Here is a 27422-nt window from a genome sequence, read left to right as displayed (position 1 = left end):
GGTGCCCTCCTGTAAGCCACATGTGTGTCAGGTTCCACACAGGGAAGACAATGGCTCCTGTCCCTCCTGCTCCTGTGCTGATGCCACACAACTCAGTCCTTTCCTGCACATCCCCAGGCCTCCTAGAGCAACCACCCCTCCACGAGAGACCAGGTTGAGCGCCCGTGAGCAAGCGAGTCCGTGTGCTGGCTCTACAAGAGGGCGTCTGGGTTTCCAGCTGCCTTCCACCCCACTGGGAAGGGCAGACAGAGTCCTTGCTGATTTTCACTGCCAGGTGCCATGGGAACTCCTTTCCCTGTTACAGGAACCCTGGGCTGGGGAGCCCGGTGTGGGGCTGGGAAAACACTCCCTCTTCAGGGGTTACCACCAAAGTGTCCCTCCCAATGTTCAACCTCTATCTGTGGGTTCGGGGTCAGCCCATTTCACATCTGTCTCCGCCCCTCCTACCAGTCTCAATGTGGCCTCTCTTTTATATCCTTGGTATAGGGTTTCTGTTCAGCTAGTGTTCAGATGATTCTTGAGGTTGACTGCTGTATAATTTATGTGTGATTTAGGGGTGATCCTGGCATAGTATACCTATCTGCCATCTTGAACCTCCTCAGTTTTGTTCTCTTGATGTTTACAACTCAACACCAAACTATAAAAACTTTCAGAATGTATTATTTTATACTTAGGAATGATAAACTTTTGGTGTTGTACTTCACGTTCTGCAACTGCAATTTTAACTTAAGAAGAAATATTTCCCCATTCTGTTGTCCAATAATCATCTGAATATCTTACCTTGTGCATCAATGATTCTCAAGGTGAGAAGACATCAAAATCACCTGGATGGCTCTTTTTTCTAACTAAACACCCTTTTCCTGTACACACATTCCTTCTACTGAGGTTCACTGTCATAGTTAATGATTATTACGTGTAGGAGTCTGTCACAACCCTCAAGTGTAACATGGCAGAAAAAAGGATGACAAGCCCTGAGCCAATGGTCCCTTGTTTCTTTTCCCTTCTTTCACAATTGAGCCCTAAAGTGGCAATAGAGCAATAGAGCATCCCTAAAGCAGATGAGCAAAAGACTAGTTTAAGAATCAGATGTACTAAATTCTAAAGATCCCAACATTGGATTTCATCAGAACTACCAGAAAGGCATATTTGAAATATAAGTTCTTGGACACCGTCTCCACAGATATTTACTTAGTTGACATAAAGCAAGGCCTGGAAACCTGTACTTTAAACAAATACATCTGTTGATACTTGATGTATCCAAGCCAGAAATTAGGAACAATGTCCTTACTTTTAACACTGGGGTCTATTTCAGTTCTTTTTTTCCCCCACATTTTTAAAGTCTTGAAGACTCAAATTCAAGGAACTTCCTGAGGAATATTTTTTAAAGCCATTTCCTCTTTTTTAAAAAAAGATTGGGTCTCTAGACCTAGAGATTTAAGTATACTAATAAAACATTCAGATTCTGTGAGTGACAAATTAAATTTAGTCACCGGTTAAAAAGTAAAAGCATACTGTATGTCAACTATACTTTAATTTTAAAAAAGTAAAAGCCAAGTATTTTGAGGCTATATCCGAGAAAGAATAAAATTACTATAATTTCTAATTATTTTGAAATCTCTGGTTTAAATTAATTCAAGGTTTAGTCTTTAATGCATATCGTATCATATCAAATAACTATGAAGATTTTTAACTGTGATGTTAGTCAAATCAACTAGTACAGACACAACAATCTATAGTCATTAAAAATTATTTAGATATATACCACAGGGCCTTAATACACAGTAGAAATGTTGGCTAGAAAATGGTCACATCTTATAATATTCAATTCATGTAAAACTTGTATGTGTGTATGCACAAAGATAAGTCATTACGAAGAAACATCAAAATGTTAACAGTGGAATAGCAAAGTTATCATAGACGGGAGGATTTGGGGTAAAATTTGCTTTCTTATCCGTGTTTTTCTGTATTATTTTTATGATCAGGAAAAAAACCATTTTTATTACTGAAAAAGTAAGTCTGGGGCTTTAAAATACAAACAATCTAACTAGATATCTACTTCAAGTAACTAAACCAGTAGATCTGAATGCCTGAACTAAGTATTAGTAACAGAATAGTAAAATAGAAATCTTAAATTAGATTTACCTCATCAGAAACAGATCATTTGTAATTCCCTCTTTACTTTTTAGCATCATTCAAGAAAACAGCAGAAATCCAAATAAGTTTATTACTGTCTTCATAAGTTTCATTAACCTAACCCAAAAACAAAGTATAATACCAATTATACTAACAATGAGGCAGCTACTTTAAAATTCTCCTTTAAGACTATAGGAGAATTTTTTTAAGGAGGCAATAATTCAAACTTGCAAGTTTAAGAGAAGTTCTACAAGTGTTTTAAACACAATATATGATTAAGATTGTATCTGCTGCAGCTTGAATATGATTTGTTCACATCTTTGGACTCATATGTCACTAAATGTGACCTGGCTATGGTCAAAACATTCAACCATAACCTGGAAGAGTACAGAAAAATAATAAATGAATGTTTCATCTATCTAATAAGACAGCACTTAGTTCTTGAACTGCAAAGCCCATAATTATAATGCCTGGTTATCTCATTTATTTTCTAGAAGCAACTAATCATACCAAGTTGTCTTTCTCCCACCTTAAATTTGATGAATTAAAGAACCAAAAAAAAAATACGTAAGCATCCTGAAGTTAAACTATCAGTAATGTCCACAGAAAGAACTGCTCCTCATTGTTAATAAATATTTACATCATCAATATTAACTTTTTAAAACTAATTTCCATTCTACGCTATCAATATACTGATTTGTCTTATTACAGTTTTTTTATTGTTTTAAGATTGACTTTTTGACATTTGTTATGGTAATTCTTAACGTTATACCTCAAGTGTAAGTTACATAGGCTAAATAATTTTGATAATGGATCTTAGAGTGTGTAGCAAAATTATATTCTCACAAGAATTCAAGAAAAGATAATGGGTAGTGAAAGAAAAGACAGAAAGAGAAAGAGAAGCCAGGGAAAAGAAACAAGCAAGAATGTTGAGCAAGAAAACATGGCAACTAGAAAAAAAATTAATGCACAGGACCAAGTCTGGAAAAGGCTGAGAAACGGGAGGACAGAAAATACTAAAACCCACAGTAAACAGGAAGACGAAGGAAGAAGGGAAAAACCTAAGAAAGAAAAGAAAAAGAATGGCTCATTTCACTTATACACATGAATACCGACAATACAGGTAAACATACATATAAAACTGACCTGGTTTTCCTCCTGCACAACTCTATACTGTTCCTTCCAAACAGTGATTTTGGAAGCTTCATCTTTTCTGAGGGCTCGTTCTTTCTTCAGCTCTGGGCTCCAGAAGGTCTTGATGCTATTCATTGAAGAACTCAATTTGCTCTCCTTGACTTCCACATCCTTCCGCAAGAGATCATTTTCCCTTAACACTTCCTTCAGCTGTGTCTGCAGATCCATGATTGTGTTATCTCTGGCCTGACGCAAAGAGTGGGGAACGGTGGACGCCATGCTCACGGGAGGGAGGTGATGCTCTCCAAATGCTATGGTGTCACTAGCGACCCCACTGCTGGCTATGTTGGGGCTACTGCCCATAGCAGTCATCCGAACACCGTAAGGCAGACGTCCCCCAGAACGGCCAAGGGTCATGGTGCTTTTAGGAGTTTCTGAACCCACATTTTCATGGTCACTTAGATACATAGGGCCAGACGTGGCATAGGCAGCATTTAAGGATTGGATATTCTCCATTGAAAGAGTTTTCCCACTACCACCTCCGACACTGCTTCCAGAACTTCCTCCTGTACTATTGGTCCGACGATGACCCAGGCGAGGGGAACGTGGAAGCCTCGGAGAACGCCCAGGGCTCTGGCTGCTCGGTTCCACCTTCCCAACTGAGCGAGCACTTCCATACATGGTTGCAAGATGAACTGAGGTGCCAGGAAAGGTGTAAAGCAGAAGCAAAATATGGAACTCCGTGAGGTTTCTCTATGGCTGTGATTCTGCTTAAGGCTTATCAGAAATGACAGGTCCTCAGCTGTCCACTCCTGAAGAAATATCTTACACCATATCTGTAATGAAAAGATCACACATTATATTTTCCAATAACAAACATTTCCTTTCTCAGAAATTTTTCATTATGTCCACTGAAAGATCTCCCTTCCCCTGGAACTAACAATGGCAACTGGACCTGGAGCTGAGCTGCGCCCTCCACAACTAAGACTGAAAGGATAACAACTTGACTTGGAAAAGTCCTGGAAGTACACACTGTTCCCCAATAAAGTCCTGTTCCCCTTCCCCAATAAAATCTTTTAAAAAATAATAATAAAATTAAAAAGATCTCCCTTCTATCATCTATTTACTCATGCATTCAAAATTTGTTTACAATCTATTTCACAACAAACGTCATTTTAAAAATATTTCACATGTCTCTAAACTGAATACTGAAACCATACCATACAAATGGAAGAGAAAAAGAAGTAAGAGGTATAGCAATTGGCAAGGGAAAGATAAAACTCAATGTCTGAATATACGATTTGCTAACTGGAAAACCCAAGATCATCAACTGACAAGTTATTAGAATAATAGAACTCAGAAAATTGTAAGACACAAGATAAATATATAAATAGCAATACTTTCCTGTACATCAGTAATAACAATTATAAAATGCAGTTTTTAAAAAATCCACCCACAAAAGCAACACAACCATAAAAACACTTTGACAGAAATCTAACAAAAATATGCAAGCACTTTTGGAAAAAACTACAAGACTTTGTTGAAAGGACGAGAAGACACAGTGACGGTGTCAGTTCTTCCCCAACTACTTCAAATCCCAGTGAAAATCTCTATAGGATTCTTCACCTAATAAATTGACTCTAAAATTCAAATGTAAAAGTAAAGGTACAAGAATAACCGAAAACAACCTGAAACAGAAGAACAAAGAAGAAAGATGTCCCCTAAATATCAAGATAAATTACAGGCCCACGAAAGATCCTTTATTTGCAATGCAAAAATCCAAAAAGGTCTGAGAGTAAGTTTTTTCTTTTTAACTCATTTAGCAGCAAAGCCTGATCTGATCTACGGTCACTTATTGTGCATATGTATCTCACTTAGTATGACTATTCGTATACTTCATTGAGAAAACAAATGTGTAGGATTACAGGACATTGCATAATCCCTGCCCACAGGGAATTACTGGGAAAAAAATCTGGACTCCAAAACTACCTCTGACCTCCAGGACTTCTCATGAGGACTTGTAGCCTTTTAAAGCTACAGTAATGAAAAAATGTATAGTACTGGCCCAGCAATAGAATCTAAATTACATATGTGAATCTAGTATATGCTAAAAGTAACATTTCAAAATAGTGAGGAAAGGACAAATCATTCAATAATGGGATTTGAACAACTGATTTGAACTCTTGGAAAAAAATAAATAACATCCCTACTTCACAAATAAATTCTATGTACATTAAAGATATAAATTTTAAAATTATTAATAAGTACTATAAGAAAAGTTAGGATAATATCCTGTGAACTTGAGTTAAGGTAGGGCTTCTTAAATAAGAAATAAAAAGTAAAAACCATAAAAAAATATGTTTAATTATGTCAAAATGACAAATTATACAAAAAAAAAAACTGTAAGCAAAATTAAAAGAAAAACCAAAAATTAGGTGAAAAATATATCCAATGTATGTATAAAGATCTGTATGCAAAGTACATAAAGAATTCCTACATGAGAATGTCAAATTTCAAATAGCAATGATTAGAAGGGAAGGGAACTTGTAAGAGGAAGTTGAGCTTCAATTATAAAGCTTTATACTCAAACTACAATAAAGCTTTACTTGTTTTAAAAGGAAAATATGTTGATACTCTACAAGTATAATTAAAACAAATTTTAAAAACACGTATCATAGTTATCCTACTTTCCATACTTCTCTCAAAGGTAAATCATTACAGATCTAAACTAGATCTCTGTGACTTTCTGATATTCTACCAAAGTTGGCTTAAATCATGTAACAGGCTTTAGCATATTAAATAATACCTTCCAAAAATCCACTGTTATGTAGAATTGATTCTTTTAAGTGTTTATTTATTGAAAATACTATCCAAGTAAATCACACGGTCTGTATGTTCCCGTAAAATTTTAAAGGGTTTATGTATATATGCCAGTCAAACTCAAAACAGGTTAAAAATCTTTAGAAATAAGACTATACTGGCAATCTCACCTTGACATTAGTGATCCAATAGACAGCCCTAGGTTAACAACAAGTAGGACAGGAAATAAGAGGCCAAACTTTTAAGATTCCACCTAAGACACAGCAACAGCACACCAAGTTTAGAAATTACAATATTCTGCTAATAATTAGGAAATTTCTTTCTAAGACTAACCTAGTTCATGAAGTAAAAATTCCTCTTCATGATAAATCTGGACTGTAAATCTGGACTAGGTTACAAGTAATAACCTACATGTTAGTGTTTGAGTGAATTCTATTTCAAGTTCAAAGAGGGATGCAAAGTTTCTTTTCTTAAATAATATGAATATTGCTTAAAATAAGAGAGTCATTCATCATCCAGAATTCTTTGAATGATAACAAAAGCTAAGATTTATTTAGTAAGTGTGCTAAGAATTTTCTATGATTTAGTATTTATTAAGCCCCATATAATACAGGGACTGTCATTAACACCATTTTACAGATGAAGACAGCGAGGCCTACAGAGTTACGTGACTTACCTAAAGTCAGATAGCTCTGAAGTGTAGCGTCAAGATCTGAATTAGGGGACCTAATTCCAGAGCTCTGGGGGCTCTTAACTACTATACTAAACCATCTTCATCTGCTGCCGGTGACACCTCAACTGTCCACAGGATATTAAAGGCTGCCACAGTGTGTCCTGCCCATCTGGAACTCTAAACCTAATCTTTAGGGACATCTTAGATTTTCCCAGATGTTAAGCTCAAATAATCACATTTATCCTCCTATTAAGGAGAAAGTCTTTTTAAAAAGATGGTGGGCAAAAGAACAAAATAAGTAAAACGAACAAAATACAGAGTAATAATTCAGTCTCAGCGATCATGCCATCAGAACTTTAAGTTGCCACATTCGATTTAAAAATTCCCACCCGTGCTTTGTGAACAACTGTTTTCATGTAGTCAAGGAACTAAATCTCCCTAAATAGGCTAAGATCCAGTAACAAAAGTACACACCAAGTTTGCAGCATTAGTAGATACACTCTGATGTTCAAATCACTTTCAGATCCAAAATGGCATTTGCATGTAAAGTCTTTGTGACTCTAAGAACTATTTTCATTTATACAACAAAAGAAGGAAATTCACTAGCTCTGTCTAAAGCCTGCATATTGGCTTTTTAATCTCATAAGGTTCAGCAAAAATAGTGTTTAAAAAAATAAATTTCTTTTAAAAATGTGCCAGACACATAATCCACAAAATAATAATTCTTGCATTTTAAACAGCTGACAAAAAAGAATTTTGACCAAAAAAGAAAAAAAAGTTACACAGTATAATTCCGTTGATATAAAATTCTCGAACTAATCTATTATGGCAGAAAGCAATCAGTGTGAGTCCAGGACGGCATGGGGATGAGGAAGAGATGTGGATCACAAAGGGGAGGAGGAAACTTTGGGGGTGATGAAAATGTTTATTATCTTACCTGGCATGATGGTTTCATGGGCATATACACATCAAAATTCATCAAACTATATACTTTAAATATGCCCTATTTATTGTATATACATTAAACTACAAAAGTTTGAAAAAGTAATTTCACATTCCAAACTCCCTTGCCCTTGGTTAATCCAAAAGAAACACCTGCACTGACTGTACACCTGGAATCCTGACGGCTGCACGAGAAAATCATGCAAACTGTTCAGTCTGAGCCCATAAGGTTGCCCCCAGAGTGCTACAAGACCCCCAGTTAGCTTCCTATCCAGTATTTTGTTAGTTGCCTATCAAGTATCTGTTGTGGTGGTTATTTCAAACCTTCTCCCTCTGCCAATCAAACAGGACACACGAGTCTCTGGCGTCAGAGACAAAGAACTGCATTGCTCACAGCACAGCAAGCAGTATGAGCATCATGTTTGCATTGGCTCCCTGTTGCTCCCACGTCCCACAAGGTGACAGAGAGGGACCCAGATAGATGCCACATATGGAGATGGGTTTGCATCAGAGCTGAGGAACATTTACTGTAGGGGATCCACCCCGTTTTATAGTAAGCAGTAAGTAAGCCTCTCTCCCAGTGGGAGACACTACCGCATCCTTCAAGGTGGCTTGCTGCAAACCCAACAATGAGAAATGGCCCAGGTTAAAGGCAGTCGGTGCCTTGCATTCTTAGCATACCCAGCAGGGAATGCCGAGAAGGAGAGCCCCACAGAGGATGCACTCTCCTGACAAGTATCTGTGGTAGTCTGAAGGTATCTCCATAAATTATTTGATACTCCCTTGAAGAGAGGAAGCAGTATTTCTCTCTCTTTGAATGTGGACTTAGTGATTAGCTTCTAAGGATGAATCATTTCCAAGACTAACTCACAAAAGACAGTGGGGCGTCTGTCGTGGTCACTCTCTTGGATCACGTGCGTGGGGGAAGAAGCCAGCACCCATGTTGTAAGGATATTCAAGCCACCCTAGTGAGCCAAACAGGAACTGACGTCTCCTGCCAACAGCCCTGTGAGGTAACTTGGAAAAGGATCCTCCAAACCCAGTCAAGCCTTCAGATGACTGCAGCAGACTCACGTGACATACTGACTGCAACTTCATGAAATACCTTAAGGCAGAACCACTCAGCTATGCTCTTCATAAAAACTGGGAGATAATGTTTGTTTTTTTAATCCAAAAAGTTTTGAGGTTACTTTTTATACAACAAAAGATAACTAGTACAGTATTCTTTCCTGAAATTTTTGTTTCAGGGGTGCATATTTATACACATGTGTACACCAGATCACAATTTAGAATGTGGCTTTTGTAGGTTCTAAACAATTATTAACAGCACTGCCAGAATGCTCTTCTAATACAATTATTCTCCAAGTGGGTCGCTAAGACTCTTTCATGAGGTCAATGAGAACAAAACTATTTTCATAATACTATGATATTTGCTTTTTTCACTGTGCATTCTCACAAATGTACAGTAGCATTTTCCAGAGGCTACGTGACATGTGGTATTATCCCACTGATAGCTAATGACATGTGTGCTTATAAACTCTTACATATTAAAATTTTTCTCAGTTTTACTTTCTAATATGGTAAATAGTAATTGATGTAGACTACATAAACAAAAGCTATTTAGTATCCTCACTGATTTTTAAGACTATAAAGGGATGCTGGAACAAAAAATTTTAAGTACCACTGCTCTAAAGTTTAAATATGACATAATCACATACACCTACATATAACCTTTGATGGCTTCCCAAAATAAGAATCTAAATTCCTTGGCTGTGCATGTAAGATTTTTCATAATTTGGGCCCTGCCTACCTCTCTACAGGCAGGTTGCTTCTTAACCACTCTCCTTTTTCGTGTGACAACCATGATCAAGTACCTGGAATTTCCCGAAATACCATGCTCTCTCTTGCTTCCATGACCTTCCTCTTCCACATCAACTGGCTAACTACTACTACTCATCCTTGCAAACTAAGTTTAATAGTAACAATCCTACACAAACCCTGAAATTCTTCAGTCTAATTTAGGTGCCCGTCTTATGGAACCAGGAGCTTTTAAAATAATGTACTTACTATCTTTTGGTTAATTACTTCCTTACAGTCAAAGGAATGTCTTATCTCCAAAACCTAGCACAATGCCCAATACAAATCATGCAAAGTTTGCTGAATCCACACGTTACCTAATCCAAGTAAAAATTGTTAAGATAGTTCTCACATGTTCAGAAGGTGGGAGTAATCTTGAAATTCGTTTATGGAAACTACAACTGAATGCAATGAAGAAAAATATAGCGTAAGAAAGCTTTTTTGTCATTTCCTTCACGTTAATGAACTTTATCTTTTAACTGCAACCAAATTCCATAAATTGACAACCTCCCTCCTTATATGCATTGCTATGTATTTTTGACCTCTAACATTATGCCCTGAAAATCATAAAGAAACTTACTGAATGACAAGCTTTCAATTTTTTAAAAAACAAACTGTTCTTCCATGAATAAAAATAGAAGATTCTGTAGCTAAACCTTAATTCCAAGTAGAGAGCATAAGCTCAAGAAGAACAGACTAATGCCTCTCATCTTCTAAGGAAAAAAATTAAAAATTCATACACACAGAGCAATCACATGCAGAAAATATGCCAATGGTACAAATCTGCTCTCAGTACTGAAAAATCTCTATTAAACAATCTGTCAAGTTATTATTATAGCCAGAGACCTATCAAGTACTTAAAATGAGATTTCTTATCCTATATTTTGAGTTTTTAAAAATACTTAAAAAATCAGCACTTAAATCTCTGACAGTTTGCCCAGCCTTCCATTTACAAAAATGTCCTAAAATCGAATTCTGACAAGGACATTATCAGAAATCTGGCTTATCTTAAATTTGGTATTTTTAAACAACACAGTTCTACTATCAATTTATATTTCCATATTCTAATTAAAAAATACAATTTTTACAGCTTTTCTATTTTCATTAAAGAAGTACTCCTACCTCAAAATAGCCTGAAAGACTCAAAATATCAAGAGAAGGCAAGGTATTTCTCAAAAAAATAAAAACTCTAAATTAATTCCACTTTGGTGATATACACTTATAAGCAAAGATTTTTCTTTTCAGATATAAAAAATAATCAACATTTAAAAGGATTAGGTTTATTTTTTTAAACAATAAAATCATTTAACTTGCCCAAACGAAGAGGAATGGTGAAAAGTTAAAAATACAATTCCAAATCATGAAATGACAACAGTGCTCAGAATACAGGGACACAGCAGTTTTTATATTGTCTTCCTTAACAATGTTGCCCTTTTATTAGAGCTTACTAGTAACAGTATGCTAAAGTATGAAACCAAAAATGTGATCTGAAATCTTTTCTACAGAGTAAGTGTAAAAATGTGCAGTAACAAAAATGCAACACATAGACCTTAACACATTTCATCCTAACGAGTGACCTGTGAAATAATTCTTATTGTGCTCCAGTGACCAGAAGGAACAGCTTGGGCTGGTTCAGCTCAACTATTTAAATGTATAGTCTTCAACTAATAAGCGAATCTTTTAGAGCCTCAGTATTCTCATCTATGAAATAGACATAACATCTTCCTCAAAAGATGGCTAAAAAGATCAAATCAGTGAGGAAGTATAAAATATCTGGTTCTTGGTAGGTTTTCAATAAATGTCAGTCATTACATTTCTAGGAATTTACCTTACACATATTTCCACACAAGTGGGAAAACCAAATAAGAATAAATCGCAAAAATCTTTGAAATAGCAAGACTCGTAATAGCCTATACAATTATGGGAATACTATGCTGCTATTACAAAGAATAAGAAAGTCTGTATGTACTGATAAGAAAGAGATACAAGTTAAAGAAGATATTTTTAAATTTATAAAAAAGAGAAATACAAGAATTTATGAGGAAAGGTGGGTTTTTACATTTTTCTCTTCTGTACTAATTGAGGTTTTAACATAAATTACTTTCACAAATTAAAACTGACAGACCCACACATATATGGACCACTCATTTCTGAGAGAAGTGCAAAGGCAATACAGTGGAGACAGTACGTCAATTCTGCTCCCGACAACAGGAGATCTGAACAGCACATTCTCAGGGCCACCAGTCATCCCTGGCATTGCATAATTACTTCACACAGGCCCAGTAGCAGCTTCACCTGAGTCCCACAGACCTCTGTTCTTGAGGACAATCATAGAAGAGGAAAAGTTACTGGAACAAACTACATCTGCAGTTAGCCTGAAAAGCACAAATGGTACTCGTCTTCTCCCTCCTCTACTATTCTAAGTTGCACTCATCCTCAGTTTTCACCTCAGCACATCTCAGTGGTTTATCAAATGGCAACCCAAACTTCCATTCCTAAGGGTTCTAAGCCCTTGGAGCTCATATCCATCTCAGACCAGAGTTGCTGCACATGTGCATTCACAGTTAAGATGGGACTAGAGAGTACCAAAAGGTGCCCAACCGGATCACCCAGGTTCTGCTACGTGCTAATTCCCTGCCCTCATTTTGTTCAAAATAGTGAAAAATTACAACCTAAATGACCAACGATGAAGCACTGGCTATATAAGACACAGCTGTAAAATGGGTTATTATCTGTAATGGGTTGAAGAGTGTCCCCAAAAATTCATGTCCACAGACTTGAGACCTTATTTGGAAATTGGGTCTTTGTACATGTAACCAAGTTAAGGTGAGTTCATACTGGATAATGATGACAGGCCCTAAGGCCAATGACTAGTGTCTTTCTAGGAGAAAAAGAGAGATTCAATTACAGAGATGCACACATAAGAAAGACCATCTAAGTTGGAGGCAGAAACGGGAGTGATGCAGCTATGAGCTAAGGACTGCCAGGAGCCACCCGAAGCCAGGAAGAGGCAACGAGGGGGTCTCTCTAGAGCCCTGAGAGGGAACAAGGCCCTGCCTACATGCATTTTAGACTTCCAGCCTCCAGAACTGCGCGAGAATAAATTTCTGTTGTTTTACTTTACCATTCGTGCTAATTCATTACAGCTGACCTAGAAAACTAATATAGCATCTCATTATAAATGATGATGCGGTTCTATACTTAATTACAAAGATGCTTGGGTCTATTGTCAATCCCAAGAGAAAAAAGACAAAATTATAAACACAGATCCCACCTGAGTTTTTGTTCGTTTTTTAAGTTACAGCAGGATATATTGTAACTCTGGGTAGTAAGGTTTCTGGTGGTGATCTCACTTTCTCTTCAAAAAAATTTTTTTTCTATGAGCACATACTATTTTTATAATGAAGACAAAATAAACTATTTTAGGGATAGGTGGTATAAAAATATCCAACAGAAAGGGTATATTGCCCCAAGATAAAGCTCTAGATACTAAAAACACCCACTAACCACTTCTAGAATAAAGCCAGAATGGTTTTCTTACAGCCACATTCAATGAATTCTTTTTATTTCTACTGCATTTGACACTACTGAATACTTGTATCTTGAAACTCTTACCAAGTGTCAAGATACAAGTTACTAATACTCCTCTTCTGGTTTCCCTACTACCTCTCCAAGACAATTCCTTTTTAGCACATTTTATTGGCTCCTCTTCCTCTGCCTACCTTTAAAACACTGGTATATTACCTCAGAGTTCTAGCTTCAAACATGTTCTTATCTTCTGCTATTTTACTTTCCCTGGGCATTCTCATCCACAGCCATTGTTTCAACTGGTTTCAACTACTACCTATTTTAGGTAGGTACATGGTTTATGTTTTCCCAGTCAGTATTCTCAACTCTGGCTTCTCCCTTGGGCTGCAGAGTTATATGATTATCTACTCACTGTACATATCTGCCAAGATTCCCCACGGGCAGCTCAGCAGTTCTAACTAAACGCATTATTCCCCCTAAAATATGCCCTTCTCTTCCTATGTTTCCGAGTTTGATAGAATTCATTCTGACGCCTCCGTTTTCACGCCTCTACTCGACTCCCATTAACTTATCACTCACCGTGGACCATCAAACCTTATCTTTTTCATATATTCCCCTTCCCTCCCTGCAGCTACAACCGCATCCTGGTGGCCACTATTACAACACAATCTCCTACGTAGCCTCCGTACCGAAACCGTCGTCCCTCTTCCCAATCTACTGATGAGTCTTAATTTTATTTTCCCAACACATTATCATCACCAATAATAGCAGTTATTTTGATAGACATTCTCAAATTGAGGGTGGGAGACAGATTAGACACTCCAGAGCCCATTTTTCATTTGATAAAAGCCCCATATCGTAATACCGTTTTCTATCTCCATGCCCTGCTGAGAATCAATATACTTTGTATGCCTTTTCATTTTTGTTTCAGCATTTTTAACCGATATAATTCACATACAATAAAATGCACCACTTTCAACTGTACACTTCAGTAATTTTTAGTATATTTGCAATGTTGTGCAACCATACCACTAATTGCAGAATATTTTCATCGCTGCAAAAAGAAACCTTACGAACCCAAAGGAGTCACTCCCCATTTCCCATTCCCCAGGCTCTAGCAACCAATATACTTTCTGTCTTCATAGATTTGCCTACTCTCGACATTTCCTATAAATGGGACCATGAGATATGAGGCCTTTCACGTCCGGTTTCTTTCATTTAGCACGACGTTTTCAAGGCTCAGTCACACTGCAGCATGTGTCAGTAGTTCCCTCCATGTTATGGCCGAACAGTATTTTGCTGTATGGATATTATACGTTGCGGTCATCCACTCATTACTTAATGGACAATTGGGCTGTCGCTACTATGAATACCACTATTACAAGCATTCATGTACCAGTTTTTGTGTGGACCTACCATTTGCAATTCTTTTGGGTATATATCTAAGAATGCAATTGTTTACACAATGTAAAAACTCTTTAACTTTTTAAGGAAACGTCAAACTGTTTTCTAAAACATCTGCACCATTTTACATTCTCAGCAGCAGTGTATGAGGGTTCCAGTTTCTCACCATTCTCCCCAATACTTGTTATATGTATTTTTATTATAGCCATCCTAGTGGGTGGGAAGTGTAATCTTATTGTGGTCTTGAATTTATGACTTTTCATTTAAACAATAAACTTCAAACAATTATAAGCATTTTTGCAGCCAAATATATTTGATGTCAGTTTTGGCACTACATGTAATTAACATATTCAACCTATGACATTAAGTATTACGATTAAATGAGTATGCATTCATATAGAAATAAAAATTCAAACAATAAAGTCTCCCCCCACCCTTCCATTAGAGATAACTTTTGACCATGCTGCTTTTAATTATAGTAGTTACCTCCACAACTCTAAATTATTTAACTTTTGCTCCACAGCATTTATTAACATATAATATACAACTCATTTCATTTCTCTGTTTATTTTCAGTCTCCTTCACTAGAATGAAAGCTCCAGGAGAAAGTAAATGTTCCATCTTCTGTTCACTGCTGTACCTCATTACCTAGAATGGGGCTTGGCATATAGAAGGTAGGCAATAAATATTACATAAATGAATAAATATCTATTTCTTGTTTTATCTAAATCTTTAAATACATTGTCTTGAGTCTCTCCCCATAAAAGGTAAGAAATTTTGTTCATAACCCATCTTTTTCCCAATTCTTGTGGAGTTAATTTGTACATCTTCTAACGATTAACTTTCTAATTATTTAACTGAATTGATTCAAAACATTTACCTTTCATGGTCATTTTGACTTTGGGGAAGAGCCAGAAGTTGCATGGTGCCAGATCCCATGAATCAGATGGATGAGGACACATCGTAATGTTTTTATTTGACAGAAATTGCCATGTATCAGAAGTGATGTGGGACACGGAGACTTTCCATTGTGATGGAAAATACAGTGAATGCTGCTGCCACCATCCAACAGAAAGGCAGGGATCTTCAATACAGGAAGTGGCGCGTCGAACCTTAGTAATAGTGTGTCACAAGTTTCAACTTGTTCGGTGCAGTTGGGTGTGAGCTACGGTTGAGATAAGGTGTGTTTTAAAGTGTGCCCTAAATCATCCTCCATCATGACAACACTCCGTGTCACACTTTGCTTCTGGAACAGCAAGTTCTATCAAATAAAAACTTTACAGTGTGTCCTCAGCCACTTTATTCACTGGATCTGGTACAGTGCAACTTTTGGCTCTTCCCCAAAGTCAAAATGATTCAGGACATCGAGGCAGCCATGACAGTGCAACTAAAGACACTCATGAAAGAGGACTTCCAGAACTGCTTCAGAAAGTGGCAAGAACAATGGAATGAGTGTGTTTGAAGCGAGGGGGGGTATTTTGAAGGGGATTAATGGCAATGTGTCTTTTACTGTAATAATTTTTTTTTTTATTTAAACATTCACAATATTGTTTGATCACACCTCATACACACACACACACCTTTTGTTCATTAGTAATCATCCATAGCCCTTACTATATTGTACGTTGCACATAACATGCATTCAATAATAATACGTTTATACATAGATGGATACTTGGTGGAAGGAAAGGGAGGGGAGAAAAAAGAGGAAATGTCAGGCCATCAAGGATGTCAAAGCCAATCCGCTTTAGACATTAAGTATCATTATATAATATCCATTCTCCAGCATCAATCTGAGCTAGAGTTAAAGTACCGTGTTTCCCCAAATAAGACCTAGCTGGACCATCAGCTCTAATGCATCTTTGGGGGCAAAAATTAATATAAGACCCAGTCTTATTTTACTATAATATAAGACCATCTTATTATATTAATTTTTGCTCCAAAAGATGCATTAGAGCTGATGTTCCGGCTAGGTCTTATTTTAGGGGAAACACAGTAGGAAATAAATCTACACATACTATAAGCTCTACCAGTCCAGCAAATGTCAACTAAAGGTTAAGTTACAAGAAAATGGTATCCTGTTTGTGTAATTTTATAACTTTTACAATAAATATTTATTGCTTTTACTAGGTGTCCATCAGTAGATGAATGGATAAAGAAGAGGTGTCTCCTCGGCCATGGAAGGGAATGGGTTCTTGCATTTGAAGTGTCATGGGGTGGACCTGGAAGGTATTGTGCTGAGTGGAGTGTCAAACAGAGAAAGACAGATGCAATGTGATTTCGCTTATATGTAGAATCTAAAGAACAAAATAAACAAAAAAAATAAAACAGAAACAAACTCACAGGTACAGAGAACACTTCGATGGTTGTCAGATGGAAGGGGACTGGGGGTGAGTGACAAACGGGAAGGGATCAAGAAGTACAAATTGATTGTTACACAGTAGTCATGGGATGTAGGGTATAGCACAAGGAACATGTCAGTAATAATGTAATAATTATGTATGGTGCAGATGGGCACTAGATTTATTGGGGTGATAGGTGGGAGGGCAGTTGAGGGGCTGGGTAAAAAAGGAAAAGGGATTAAGAAGTACAGATTGGTAGTTACAAAATGGTCATGGGAATGTAAAGCACAGGGAATATAATCAATAATATGGTAATAACTATGTATAGTGCCAGGCGGATACTAGACAAGTCAGGGGGATCACTTCTTAAATTATATAAATATCTAACCACTATGCTGTACACCTAAAATTAGTATAAAATATTGAATGTCCACATAAATGGTGTAAAAAAAAAAGAGATGTTTCTTATATACAATGAAATATTACGCAGCCATAAAAAAAATGAAATCTTGCCATCTGCAACAACATGGATGGACCTAGAGGGTATTATGTTAGGAGAAATAAGTCAGACAAAAAAGACAAAATACCATATGATTTCACTTATATATGGAATCTAAGAAAACAAAATAAATGAACAAACAAAACAGAAACAAACTCATAGATACAGAGAACATTTCCAGGGTTGCCAGACGGGTGAGGGGTTGGAGGGATGAGTGAAAAAGGGGACGGGATTAAGAAATACCAACTGGGGGGCGGATGGGTGGCTCAGTCGGTTAAAGCACGAGCTCTGGGCCACAGGGCTGCCAGTTTGATTCCCACATGGGCCACGCAAGCTGCGCTCTCTGCAACTAGAATAAAGTCAATGAGCTGCTGCTCAGCTCCCAGGTGACCAGATGGCTCAGGTGGATGGAGTGCGGGCTCTCAACCACAAGGTTGCCGGTTCAATTCCCGCAATGGATGATGAGCTGGGCCGCCTGCAACTAACAACGGCGACTGGACGTGGAGCTGAGCTGTGCCCTCCACAACTAAGACTGAAAGGACAACAACTTGACTTGGATGGAGCTGTCCTGGGAAAAACACACTACTGTTCCCCAATAAAAAGTCCTGGAAATACACACTGTTCCCCAATAAAGTCCTGTTCCCTTTTCCCCATAAAATCTTTTAAAAAACAAAAAGAAGAAATACCAATTGGGGGCCGGTTGGCTCAGTTGTTTATAGTGCAGTGCTCATAACACCCAGGTCACTGGTTCGATTCCCACATGGGCCAGTGAGCTGCGCCCTCCACAACTACTAGAGTGAAAAACAACAGCTTGACTTGAGAGCTGGGCTGCGCCCTCCACAACTAGACTGAAAAAAAAACAAAAAACAAAAAACAATCACTTGACTTGGAGCTGACGGGTCCTGGAAAAACACACTGTTCCCCAACATTCTCCGATAAAAATACATATTTTTAAAAAACAAGTACCAATTGGTAGTTAGTAAACAATCACGGGGATGTAAAGTACAGCAGAGGTAAAATAGTCAATGATACTGTAATAAATAACTATGTATAGTGCCAGGTGGATACTAGACTTATTGAGGTGATCACTTTGTAAGTTATATAAATGTCAAATCTCTATATTGTACACCTGAAACTAATATAATATTGTATGTCAACTGTAACTGAAAAATAAAAAATTATTAAAAAATAAACAGAAAATGCAAAAAAAGTGTATCGCTTTTAACAACCCATTTCTCTTATTTTTAAAACCCCTTATATGTGTGCGTGTGGGGGGGGGTAAGACAATGGGTTTTCCTCCCTTAGTTCTGTAATAAAGTGCCGTCTAAAAAACTTCAACTTTAACGCCAAACAGAAAAAGTACTTTTTCTATCCCTTAACCAGATAGGGATAGAATCTATCCCTATCTGGTATAGATTAGCCGTAAAGTAGGCCAATCTATGTAAATGGCCATAAAGTAGTAGTAACTGTGGGCTGGCCCAGTGGCTCAGGCAGTTGGAGCTCCGTGCTCCTAACGCCGAAGGCTGCCGGTTCGATTCCCACATGGGCCAGTGGGCTGGCAACCACAAGGTTTCCAAGGTTTGACTCCCACAAGGGATGGTGGGCTCTGCCCCCTGCAACTAAGATTGAACACGGCATCTTGAGCTGAGCTGCCGCTGAGCTCCCGAATGGCTCAGCTGGTTGGAGCGCATCCTCTCAACCACAAGGTTGCCCGTTCGACTCCTGCAAGGGATGGTGGCCTGTGCCCCCCTGCAACTAACAACGGCAAGTGGACCTGGAGCTGAACTGCACCCTCCACAACTACGATTGAAGGGACAACAACTTGACTTGGAAAAAATCCTGGAAGTATACACTGTTCCCCAATAAAGTCCTGTTCCCCTTCAGAGTTTTGAAAAAAAAGAAGTAGTAAGTAGTAATTGTGAAAATAATCCACTTCAAAGCTTCCATAAAGGATGCAGGGAAACGCTGCTGAGACAAAACAGAAAAACATGGAAGGTGAAGAGGCATAGCTGTGGAGGTCAATTCTTTGTGATCAAGGGTTTTTAGCATCCTAAATCCTACTCCCCATATTCATTACCAAATCTCCATGAGGTGTTAAAATAAAACAACAACAACAAAACTGAGTTCAGACCTGGCCACTACTACATATTCATACCAAACAGCTTGTCAGCTAGGTCAGGAAAGCCAGGAAGAGAAGAATACTAGAAAACTCCAGCATCATAAATACTGAGAGAGAGAATACCAGTCAGCTTTGCCCGACCCAGACACCTATATACACCCACTCAGAATCCTGGAGTATACAGGGGTCTAAAAATAAAAATACTTCCACACACAACGATTGTATGTTAGCCTTTAATTCTCACTCTTCCCACAAATAGCTACAAGCATAACAAGCAACTGCAAACAGCAGTCTCTAACTCTTTCCTCACATTTTAGAAGGCTAATAGCTCTCTACAACCTGAGTCTCCAAAGGAACACCAAATATTCATAAATCAAAAGAAAGCAGAAAATCCTTTAATAGCAACATGGTAACCTACTTCAAATTATTTAAAACTGGATAGGCTGACACAGATTGCTCTGACATATTTATAAAGTAAACTAGAAAATATAATATATCAGCCATTAGTTATTTAAAGATAATGTAAAATTCTGACCTAAATCCAAAAATTACTAGTTCAACATGCTGTGATTAGTTATACTGATCACTAATTAGCATTTATTATGAGAAAATGAGTTCAATATTTTATAACACTGTATTTCAACATTTTTAAAGATTCTGTTCATTTTGTTAAAGGGTTACAAAATGCCACTAATGGCAAGAATTATGCTGCTATCTTAAGCATTCTATGAAAAGGTTAACAATAGACCAAAATGTTTAAATCCCATTGAAGTAAAATTTGGCAGAATCTATCAAATTTATTTTAAATGTGCATACCCCGACCTAGAAATCTCACTTTTAAAATTATTCTCTATAAGACATATTTCACAGGTTCAAGGATATATGTGCAATGACGTTCAATTACTGTATTATTTGTACCAGCAAACAGAGAAAGAACAACTTAAATTTCTACCAAGAAACTGGTTCAGTAATATCTCCAAAGCATACAATAAAATACTGCTGTTAAAAAAATTTTGTAAGTGAATGTCTATATCCGACAATCTCCATAAAGACATCTACGATATACTGTTAAGTGGGAAAAATAGCAAGTTACAGAATTGTTTAATACAATCCGTTCGGTATACAAAAGTATATGCATATGTATGTTTGTATAGACACAGAAATTATTTGGATAGTAAGAAGCTATTTCTGAAAGGTCAGATGGAGCCAATTTTTCTCTCACATATATACTTCTTTTCTCTCTTGTTTTAATCATTTTAACAGTGAGCATGCATTACTTTCATGCGCGCACACATACACACACACACAGTCGCTATAAAATAAGGGCTTAAGTAAGGACCTCAACAACACAGCACTATCATATGGTAATTACTGGGCGAGGCCCCAGGCTGATAAGTAGCAGGAGGTTGGGGGAAAAACCCTACAAGTTCCAGACAGCACAGATGTCTCTGCTTCCACCCTCAGCATGCAGCAGATCAGGTTTCTAACATCAGGCATCAGGTTGTACGACCTCAATCTGATTCTCCTAGAGACCAAACATAGAACCATGTGATTAAAGCAGCACTGTTTTGGTAACATACCTACCAGAAAGAGCACCTCTACTAGGAGCAGCAGTGACCTTAAAACACTTGTCAGTTGTCATTTCATTCTTTTTTATGGAAGAGCGAGAAGGTGAGTAACTCAGTTACAATCAAGTTAATTGTGGTTTTTAATAATTCTTATCAATCAGCTAATCAAGCTAATTGTAAGGTCTACCAAAGTTCTCAGCATAACAAATACCTCGTCAAGCAGACATTAAGAAGCAAATACAAGGTTATTAATCATAGCTCTTCTCTAGTTACATCAGCAATCTGTGCCACTTAGTTCAAGAAAGTCAAGTTCTAGATTGTGTGGCCTTCCTCAATGACTCCAGTCCTCACTGATATCCTGATTTCTTAAAATCCTAAAATATTAAGTTGTTTGGACTGTAGATATCTTTTGTCTTGTGTCCACATCTCATACATTATGATCCATCCAACACAGTTCAACAAATGCTACCAGACTGATTAAACTGAATAAACAAAGTCAACAGATGCACGTGTCCACACCCCTTATCCACAAATCTAATTCCAATAATCTCTGAGAAGCCAAAAATTTTGTAACTAGTTTGGTGGCAAAACCACACCTGAACTGATTGATGTAGAAATACCAATGTGTTTGATAAAGGAATCAGGAGGTGCCCCCCACTCCTGCTTGGAAAATTAGATTATATGTAGCATCATATAATAAATATAATGCATTATATCACCTGCCTTAAATCTGAGAAATTCTCAGTTCTGGCCCGGAGATCTTGGATATAAACCTGTATTACTGGATATTCAGCACTGCTGGTAAGGACATCTATAATCAGAGAGAGCGACACAGGGATTCTTAACTCTATGTTTTATTTCTTAAGTTAGGTAGTGTATACACATGTAGTAATTGTACAATTCTATCTTTTTACATGAAACATTTCATAAATGTTTAAAGTTTAAGTGAAAAAATGTAGGTACCCAATGTTTTATTTTCTTCCTTAAAATAATAAAAACATTTGAATTCAAAGTATTTGTTTTCTTCCTTAAAATACCAACAGCATTTGGGAAGAAGCAAGTTTGAAAATGGTTAAGGGTCTTAAAAATATTCATATCTTTTGATCTAATAATTCCATAAACAGGAAACCAATCTACTTAAATGATCCAAAATTCAGAGAAAACCAACTACCGATTTTGAATTATGATTTACCACCTATATTAGTACTCATTCAATTGGGAAATGTTTAAGTGAAATCTTTATAATTTAACACGCAGCCTACAAAAAAATATATTTACAACGAATATCTGACATTAAAAAATGTTTAGAGTACAGTAAATGAAAGTGGATATACATTTAACATACTCTTCATTTTGTCAATATACATATAAGCAGAGCAAAAACAATGGAAGGAAATTTGTTTACTTTCTTAACAGTTGTCCAACTTTTCCAAATGAGTATATAACACTTTATTTAAAAGGAAAAAGATTTAAATAGAAACAAAAGGGAAAAAAACACTGTAATTTAAAGTGAGCATTTCTTCCTTTTGGACCAGGTCTCAAAATTCTTCCCAACACAGCACTACCAGCTGTCACCACCAAACGTACTCGGCACATAATATCAAACCTATCCGTTGGCCCTAAAGGCATCAGAAGATATTTTCATTATTTGCAATAATACAGATGCAAAATGTCTAATATTATTTCAGACCTGAGTGAGTATGTGGGAAACACTGTGAAAAAGACAGCAAGATTTCCTCACACACACTGGGCGTACAATGCATGGGGTAAGCATTATAAAATTGTTTATCTTTTTCAATACACTTGAAGGATTGTACACTGCCAGATATAATGGGCAAGATGAGACTTGAGGAAAAGACTCAGAAAAAGAATTCACAGAGCCATTAAAAACACAATTCCTTTCTCTTTGATCTGGGAGAATCCATTTTTCTTCTACCTCTAACCATGCTTCTCCAAATAAAAACTCCTCCAAGGATTTTTATTTTTAACATAACTCTTTACATGTATATACCCAAATGCAGAATTACAGACTCTTAAATTCTATACATTTAACCTAGACTACCAAAAAACCATAAATTTAAGAGTATCCAGAGATTTCCTGTCAAGATGGTGGAGAAGGCTGTGCTTGCCTCCTCTCACGACCACATTAAAATTACAACTAAACTACAGAACAACTATCATTGAGAACTGCCTTAAGTCAAACTGAACAGAAGTCCCACGACTAAGAATACACAGCACAAGACACATGGAGACTGGTAGGAAGGACAGAAATGCAGAACGGGGTAGTCTCACAACCTCGTGTGACAGTTAAAAATCAGGGAGGATATCTCAGCTATGGAGGTCCCCCCAAGGAGTATGGGGGTGGCTAGAGTCCCAGGCATTTCTCTTAAAGAGCCCTTACATGGACTTACTTCCTGATGGACTCACTCTCTCTGAGCTCCCGCACTGGAACAGCCAATCAAAAGGCACCAGGGACAGATGTGGAGCAACTGCATTGATTGACTTCAGGGTGAGGACTGGAGGGGTAGCTTTGTCCCAGACAAAAGTGCTTGTAGAATCCATTGCTTCACTGTTGAGCCATACCCCCTCCTGGGCATGCAGACGATGGCAGGAGACATATCTTGAGTCTCTGTCAAGCTGGCTAACACCATTGGTTCCCCCCACCTTGGTGATTCCCTGAGACCCTGCCCCACCTAACTTTCAGGCACACCCAAGCTGCTTCCAGTGGCTTTTCCATACAAACAGCCTGTCTTGTCTCATGGTGCAAACTTTCCTACAATCTCTCAAAAGCCAAACAAGCAGCATCTGGCTTCAGCATGTCCCATACCTCTTGCTGAACAACCCCAAACCCAGCATTAGCAACATCCAGACTTGGTTCACGGCTTGGCCACTCAGCGCACCTCCAAGCCCAGCACACATGGTGGCCACATGCAGATTGCTTTTTAGCTCATGCCAGGTGGCCCTGGGCTGGGCACAGGCTGCAACTAAACTTGGCCTGTGGCAGGGCCCCTCCCAGAAGGCTCAGGGCCTGGCACGCCCAGTGGCCAGCTTTGGACTGAGCCAGAGCATCACCCAATCACCTCCAAGAATGACACATCCAAAGGGCAGACTAGGCAGGCATCAGAGCCCTTCTAAAGTGAATCCTGCTCTGTGGGGTCAACACCTGCATAATACCTCCTCCACTGTAGTCACAACCAGTCCTCACAGCCAATCAGCCCATGGGTCAACCCCTCTCACTGATATGCAAACAGCAACCAAGGCTCAACTACAACAGAAAATTACACACAACCCACACAAGAGACATACCTGCAGCACCCAACTCAGGTGACTAGGGAGACTGCATCATTGGGCTCCACAGGACACCTACTACATAAAGCCACTCTCCACAGACCAGGAGACACAGCAGCCCTACCTAATACATAGGAACAAATACAGAGAGGTAGCCAAAATAGGGAGACAAAGAAACATGTCCCAAATGAAAGAACAGGACAAAGCTCCAGAAAGAAAAAAAAACTAAACAAAATGGAGACAAGTAATCTACTAGACACAGAGTTCAAAACACTAGTTATAAGTATGCTAAATGATCTCAGGGAGAACTTCAACAAAGGAATAGAAAACATTTAAAATGGACATGGAAAACATAAAAAAGAACCAGTCAGAAATAAAGAATATAAAACTGAAATGAAGAATACATTTGAGAGAATCAACAGTAATTAGATAAAGCAGAGGATCAAATCAGCAATTTAAAAGATAAGGTAGTAGAAAATGCCCAATCAGAACTGCAAAAAGAAAAAAAGAAAAATGAGGATAGTTTAAGGGACCTTGGGACAACATCAAGCATACCACTGTTTCCATTATAGGGATACCAGAAGAAGAAGAGAGAGAACAAGGAATTGAAACCCTTATTTTAAGAAATAATGATGAAAAACTTCCCTAACCTGGCAAAGGAAACAGACATACAAGCCAAGGAAACACAGATTCTCAAACAAGATGAACTCAAACATGCTCACACCAAGACACATCAGAATTTAAGTGCCAAAGGTTGAAGACAAAGAATCTTAAAAGCAGCAATAGAACAGCAGTTACCTACCAGGGAGCTCCCATAAGACTGATTTCTCAACAGAAACTTTGCAGGTTAGAAGGGTCTGGCACAAAACATTCAAAGTGATGAAAGCCAAGGACCTCCAACCAAGAACACTCTACCCAGCAAAGCTATCATTTAAAACTGAAGGAGGGATAGCTTCCCAGACGAGGAAAAGCTAAAGGAGTTCATCACCACCAAACCAGCATTACAAGGAATGCTAGAGGAACCTTAAGACAAAAAAAAAATAATAAAATAAAATAAATCAAAAATATAAATAATAAAATGGCAATAACTATATCTATCAATAATTACTTTCAATGTAAATGGATTAAATGCTTCAATCAAAAGACATAGGGTGACTGAATAAGAAAAACAAAACCCTTACATATGCTGCCTTCACGATACACACTTCAGATCGAAAGACACACACAGACTGAAAGTAAAGAGATGGAAAAAGATATTTCATAAAAATGGAAACAAACAAAAAGCTGAGGTAGCAATACTTATACCAGACAAAATAGAATCCCACTTCTGGCTATTTAGCCAAAAAACCCAAAATGCTATTTCGAGGGGATGTGTGCATCCGTATGTTCATTGGCCAAGATGTGGAGGCAACCTGAGTGTCCACGATAGATGAATGGATAAAGAGCTGGTACATATATATAATGGAATATTAGAAAGGAATGGGTTCTTGCCATCTACAGTGGCATGGTTAGACCTGGAGGGTATTGTACTAAGCAGAGCATGTCTGACAGAGAAAGACAGATGCAATGTGATTTTGCTTATATATGGAATCTTAAAACAAAATAAACAGAAACAAATTCAATAGATGCAGAGAAAATTCTGATGGTTGCCAAATGGGAGTGGGTGGGGGGGCATGAAAAAAGAGAAAGTATTAAGAAGTACAAATTGGTAGCTACAAAACAGTCATGGGGATATAAAGTAAAGCATAAGAAATACAGTCAATAATATGGTAATAACTATGTAAGGTGTGAGGTGGGTACTAGACTAATTAGGGGGATCACTTCTTAAATTACATAAATGTTTAACCACTATGCCGTACACCTGAATTAACGTAACACTGAATGATGTTAACTATAATTGAAAACTTTAAAAAGGGGGGGGGATGATGAGGGGAATAAGAGGTTCAAATTTCCAGATACACAATAAGTTAGTCATGGGGATGTAATGTACAGCACGGGGAATATCGTCAGTAATATTGTGACAGCGTGGTAAGGTGTCAGATGGTTGCTGGGCTTATCGTGGTGATCACTTCTTCAGGTATATAAATGTTGAATAACTATGGTGTATACCTGAAACTGATATAATATTATAGGTTAGCTATATTTTAATAAAAATCTTAATAAAACAAAATAACAATATATAATTCTGGGACTACTTAGGAGATGCTGGGGGCAATCAGAAAACATTCCAGCAGTCCATTTAAAGTAACTGCGTTCTTTGGAAATCATCATAATCATAACATGAGCTATTGAATAATACAGTATTAGTATCACTTTTAACTTGGAGATTCTATAATGTCTTGACTTGAAAAGATTCTCCACATTCTTCCACCCCTCTTAGGACTCCTGCAGGCAGAAATGAGGAGAGGTTATCTAGAGCAAAATGAAAGAATAAAATGTTTCCTTGCGAATTGAAAAAAAAAAACATCCAAAGAGATTCCAACAGAATTCAGTGGTTCCTGGATTAACTAAGAAAACGAATTAGACCATAATACATCTCAAAGTTCCAGAACTAAAATAGCTTTCTATTACAAAGTCTACTTAAGTGAAACTGTACAATAGAAGTATGTGATACTGCACATTTAAAAAAAAAACACAAAACTTTTACATCATCATATAAAGCATTTAACATAGTACGGGGATCACAATGAGCACTCATCAGTATGAACAATAAGTATATTTCCTCTATCTTAAGATACACTTTTTCCGATCAAGTTTCTGAAATTGGGATTCAGCTTATAACAACATGTGTAATTAAAATAGGTTTCTTCCTCCTCCCCCAAAAAAAGAATTATTAAATTGATGGTACACTCCACAAAAAAGAAATGGCAACTTAGCAAAGAGGAGACATGGTATTATACAAGTACGTGGCACATACTTGCCATGAATACTTCCTTTAACAGGGAGAAAGACTGTATTATGCATTTCTAGATGAGAAACTAAGTCTTAGAAAAGGCTCAATAGTCACCCAAGATCACACATCCGACTCTAAAGTTAGACAGACTCTTAACCACTACAATAAGCTGCACAGTCATCTACTATTTTGCTCTCACCAATTACATTTATAGATTTTTTT

At 37.4% G+C, this 27422-nt stretch overlaps 1 protein-coding gene across 16 annotated transcripts in view; it reads right to left on the bottom strand.

Annotated features, from left to right (window-relative positions):
• ERC1 (ELKS/RAB6-interacting/CAST family member 1) overlaps positions 1-27422 on the bottom strand; it is a 484493-nt gene that overhangs the window by 434433 nt on the left and 22638 nt on the right. For all 16 annotated transcript variants that reach the window (XM_033116427.1, XM_033116435.1, XM_033116434.1 and 13 more), the window contains exon 2: positions 3280-4103. In XM_033116427.1, coding sequence (XP_032972318.1) covers positions 3280-3948 — 669 coding nt within the window. In that variant the 5' untranslated portion in view covers positions 3949-4103. The remainder of the gene's footprint in view (positions 1-3279; positions 4104-27422) is intronic.

Source organism: Rhinolophus ferrumequinum, chromosome 10 (assembly GCF_004115265.2).
Source record: "Rhinolophus ferrumequinum isolate MPI-CBG mRhiFer1 chromosome 10, mRhiFer1_v1.p, whole genome shotgun sequence".
In the NCBI taxonomy this organism is placed as follows: Eukaryota; Metazoa; Chordata; class Mammalia; order Chiroptera; family Rhinolophidae; genus Rhinolophus; species Rhinolophus ferrumequinum.
This window is presented reverse-complemented; position numbering and strand designations above follow the sequence as displayed.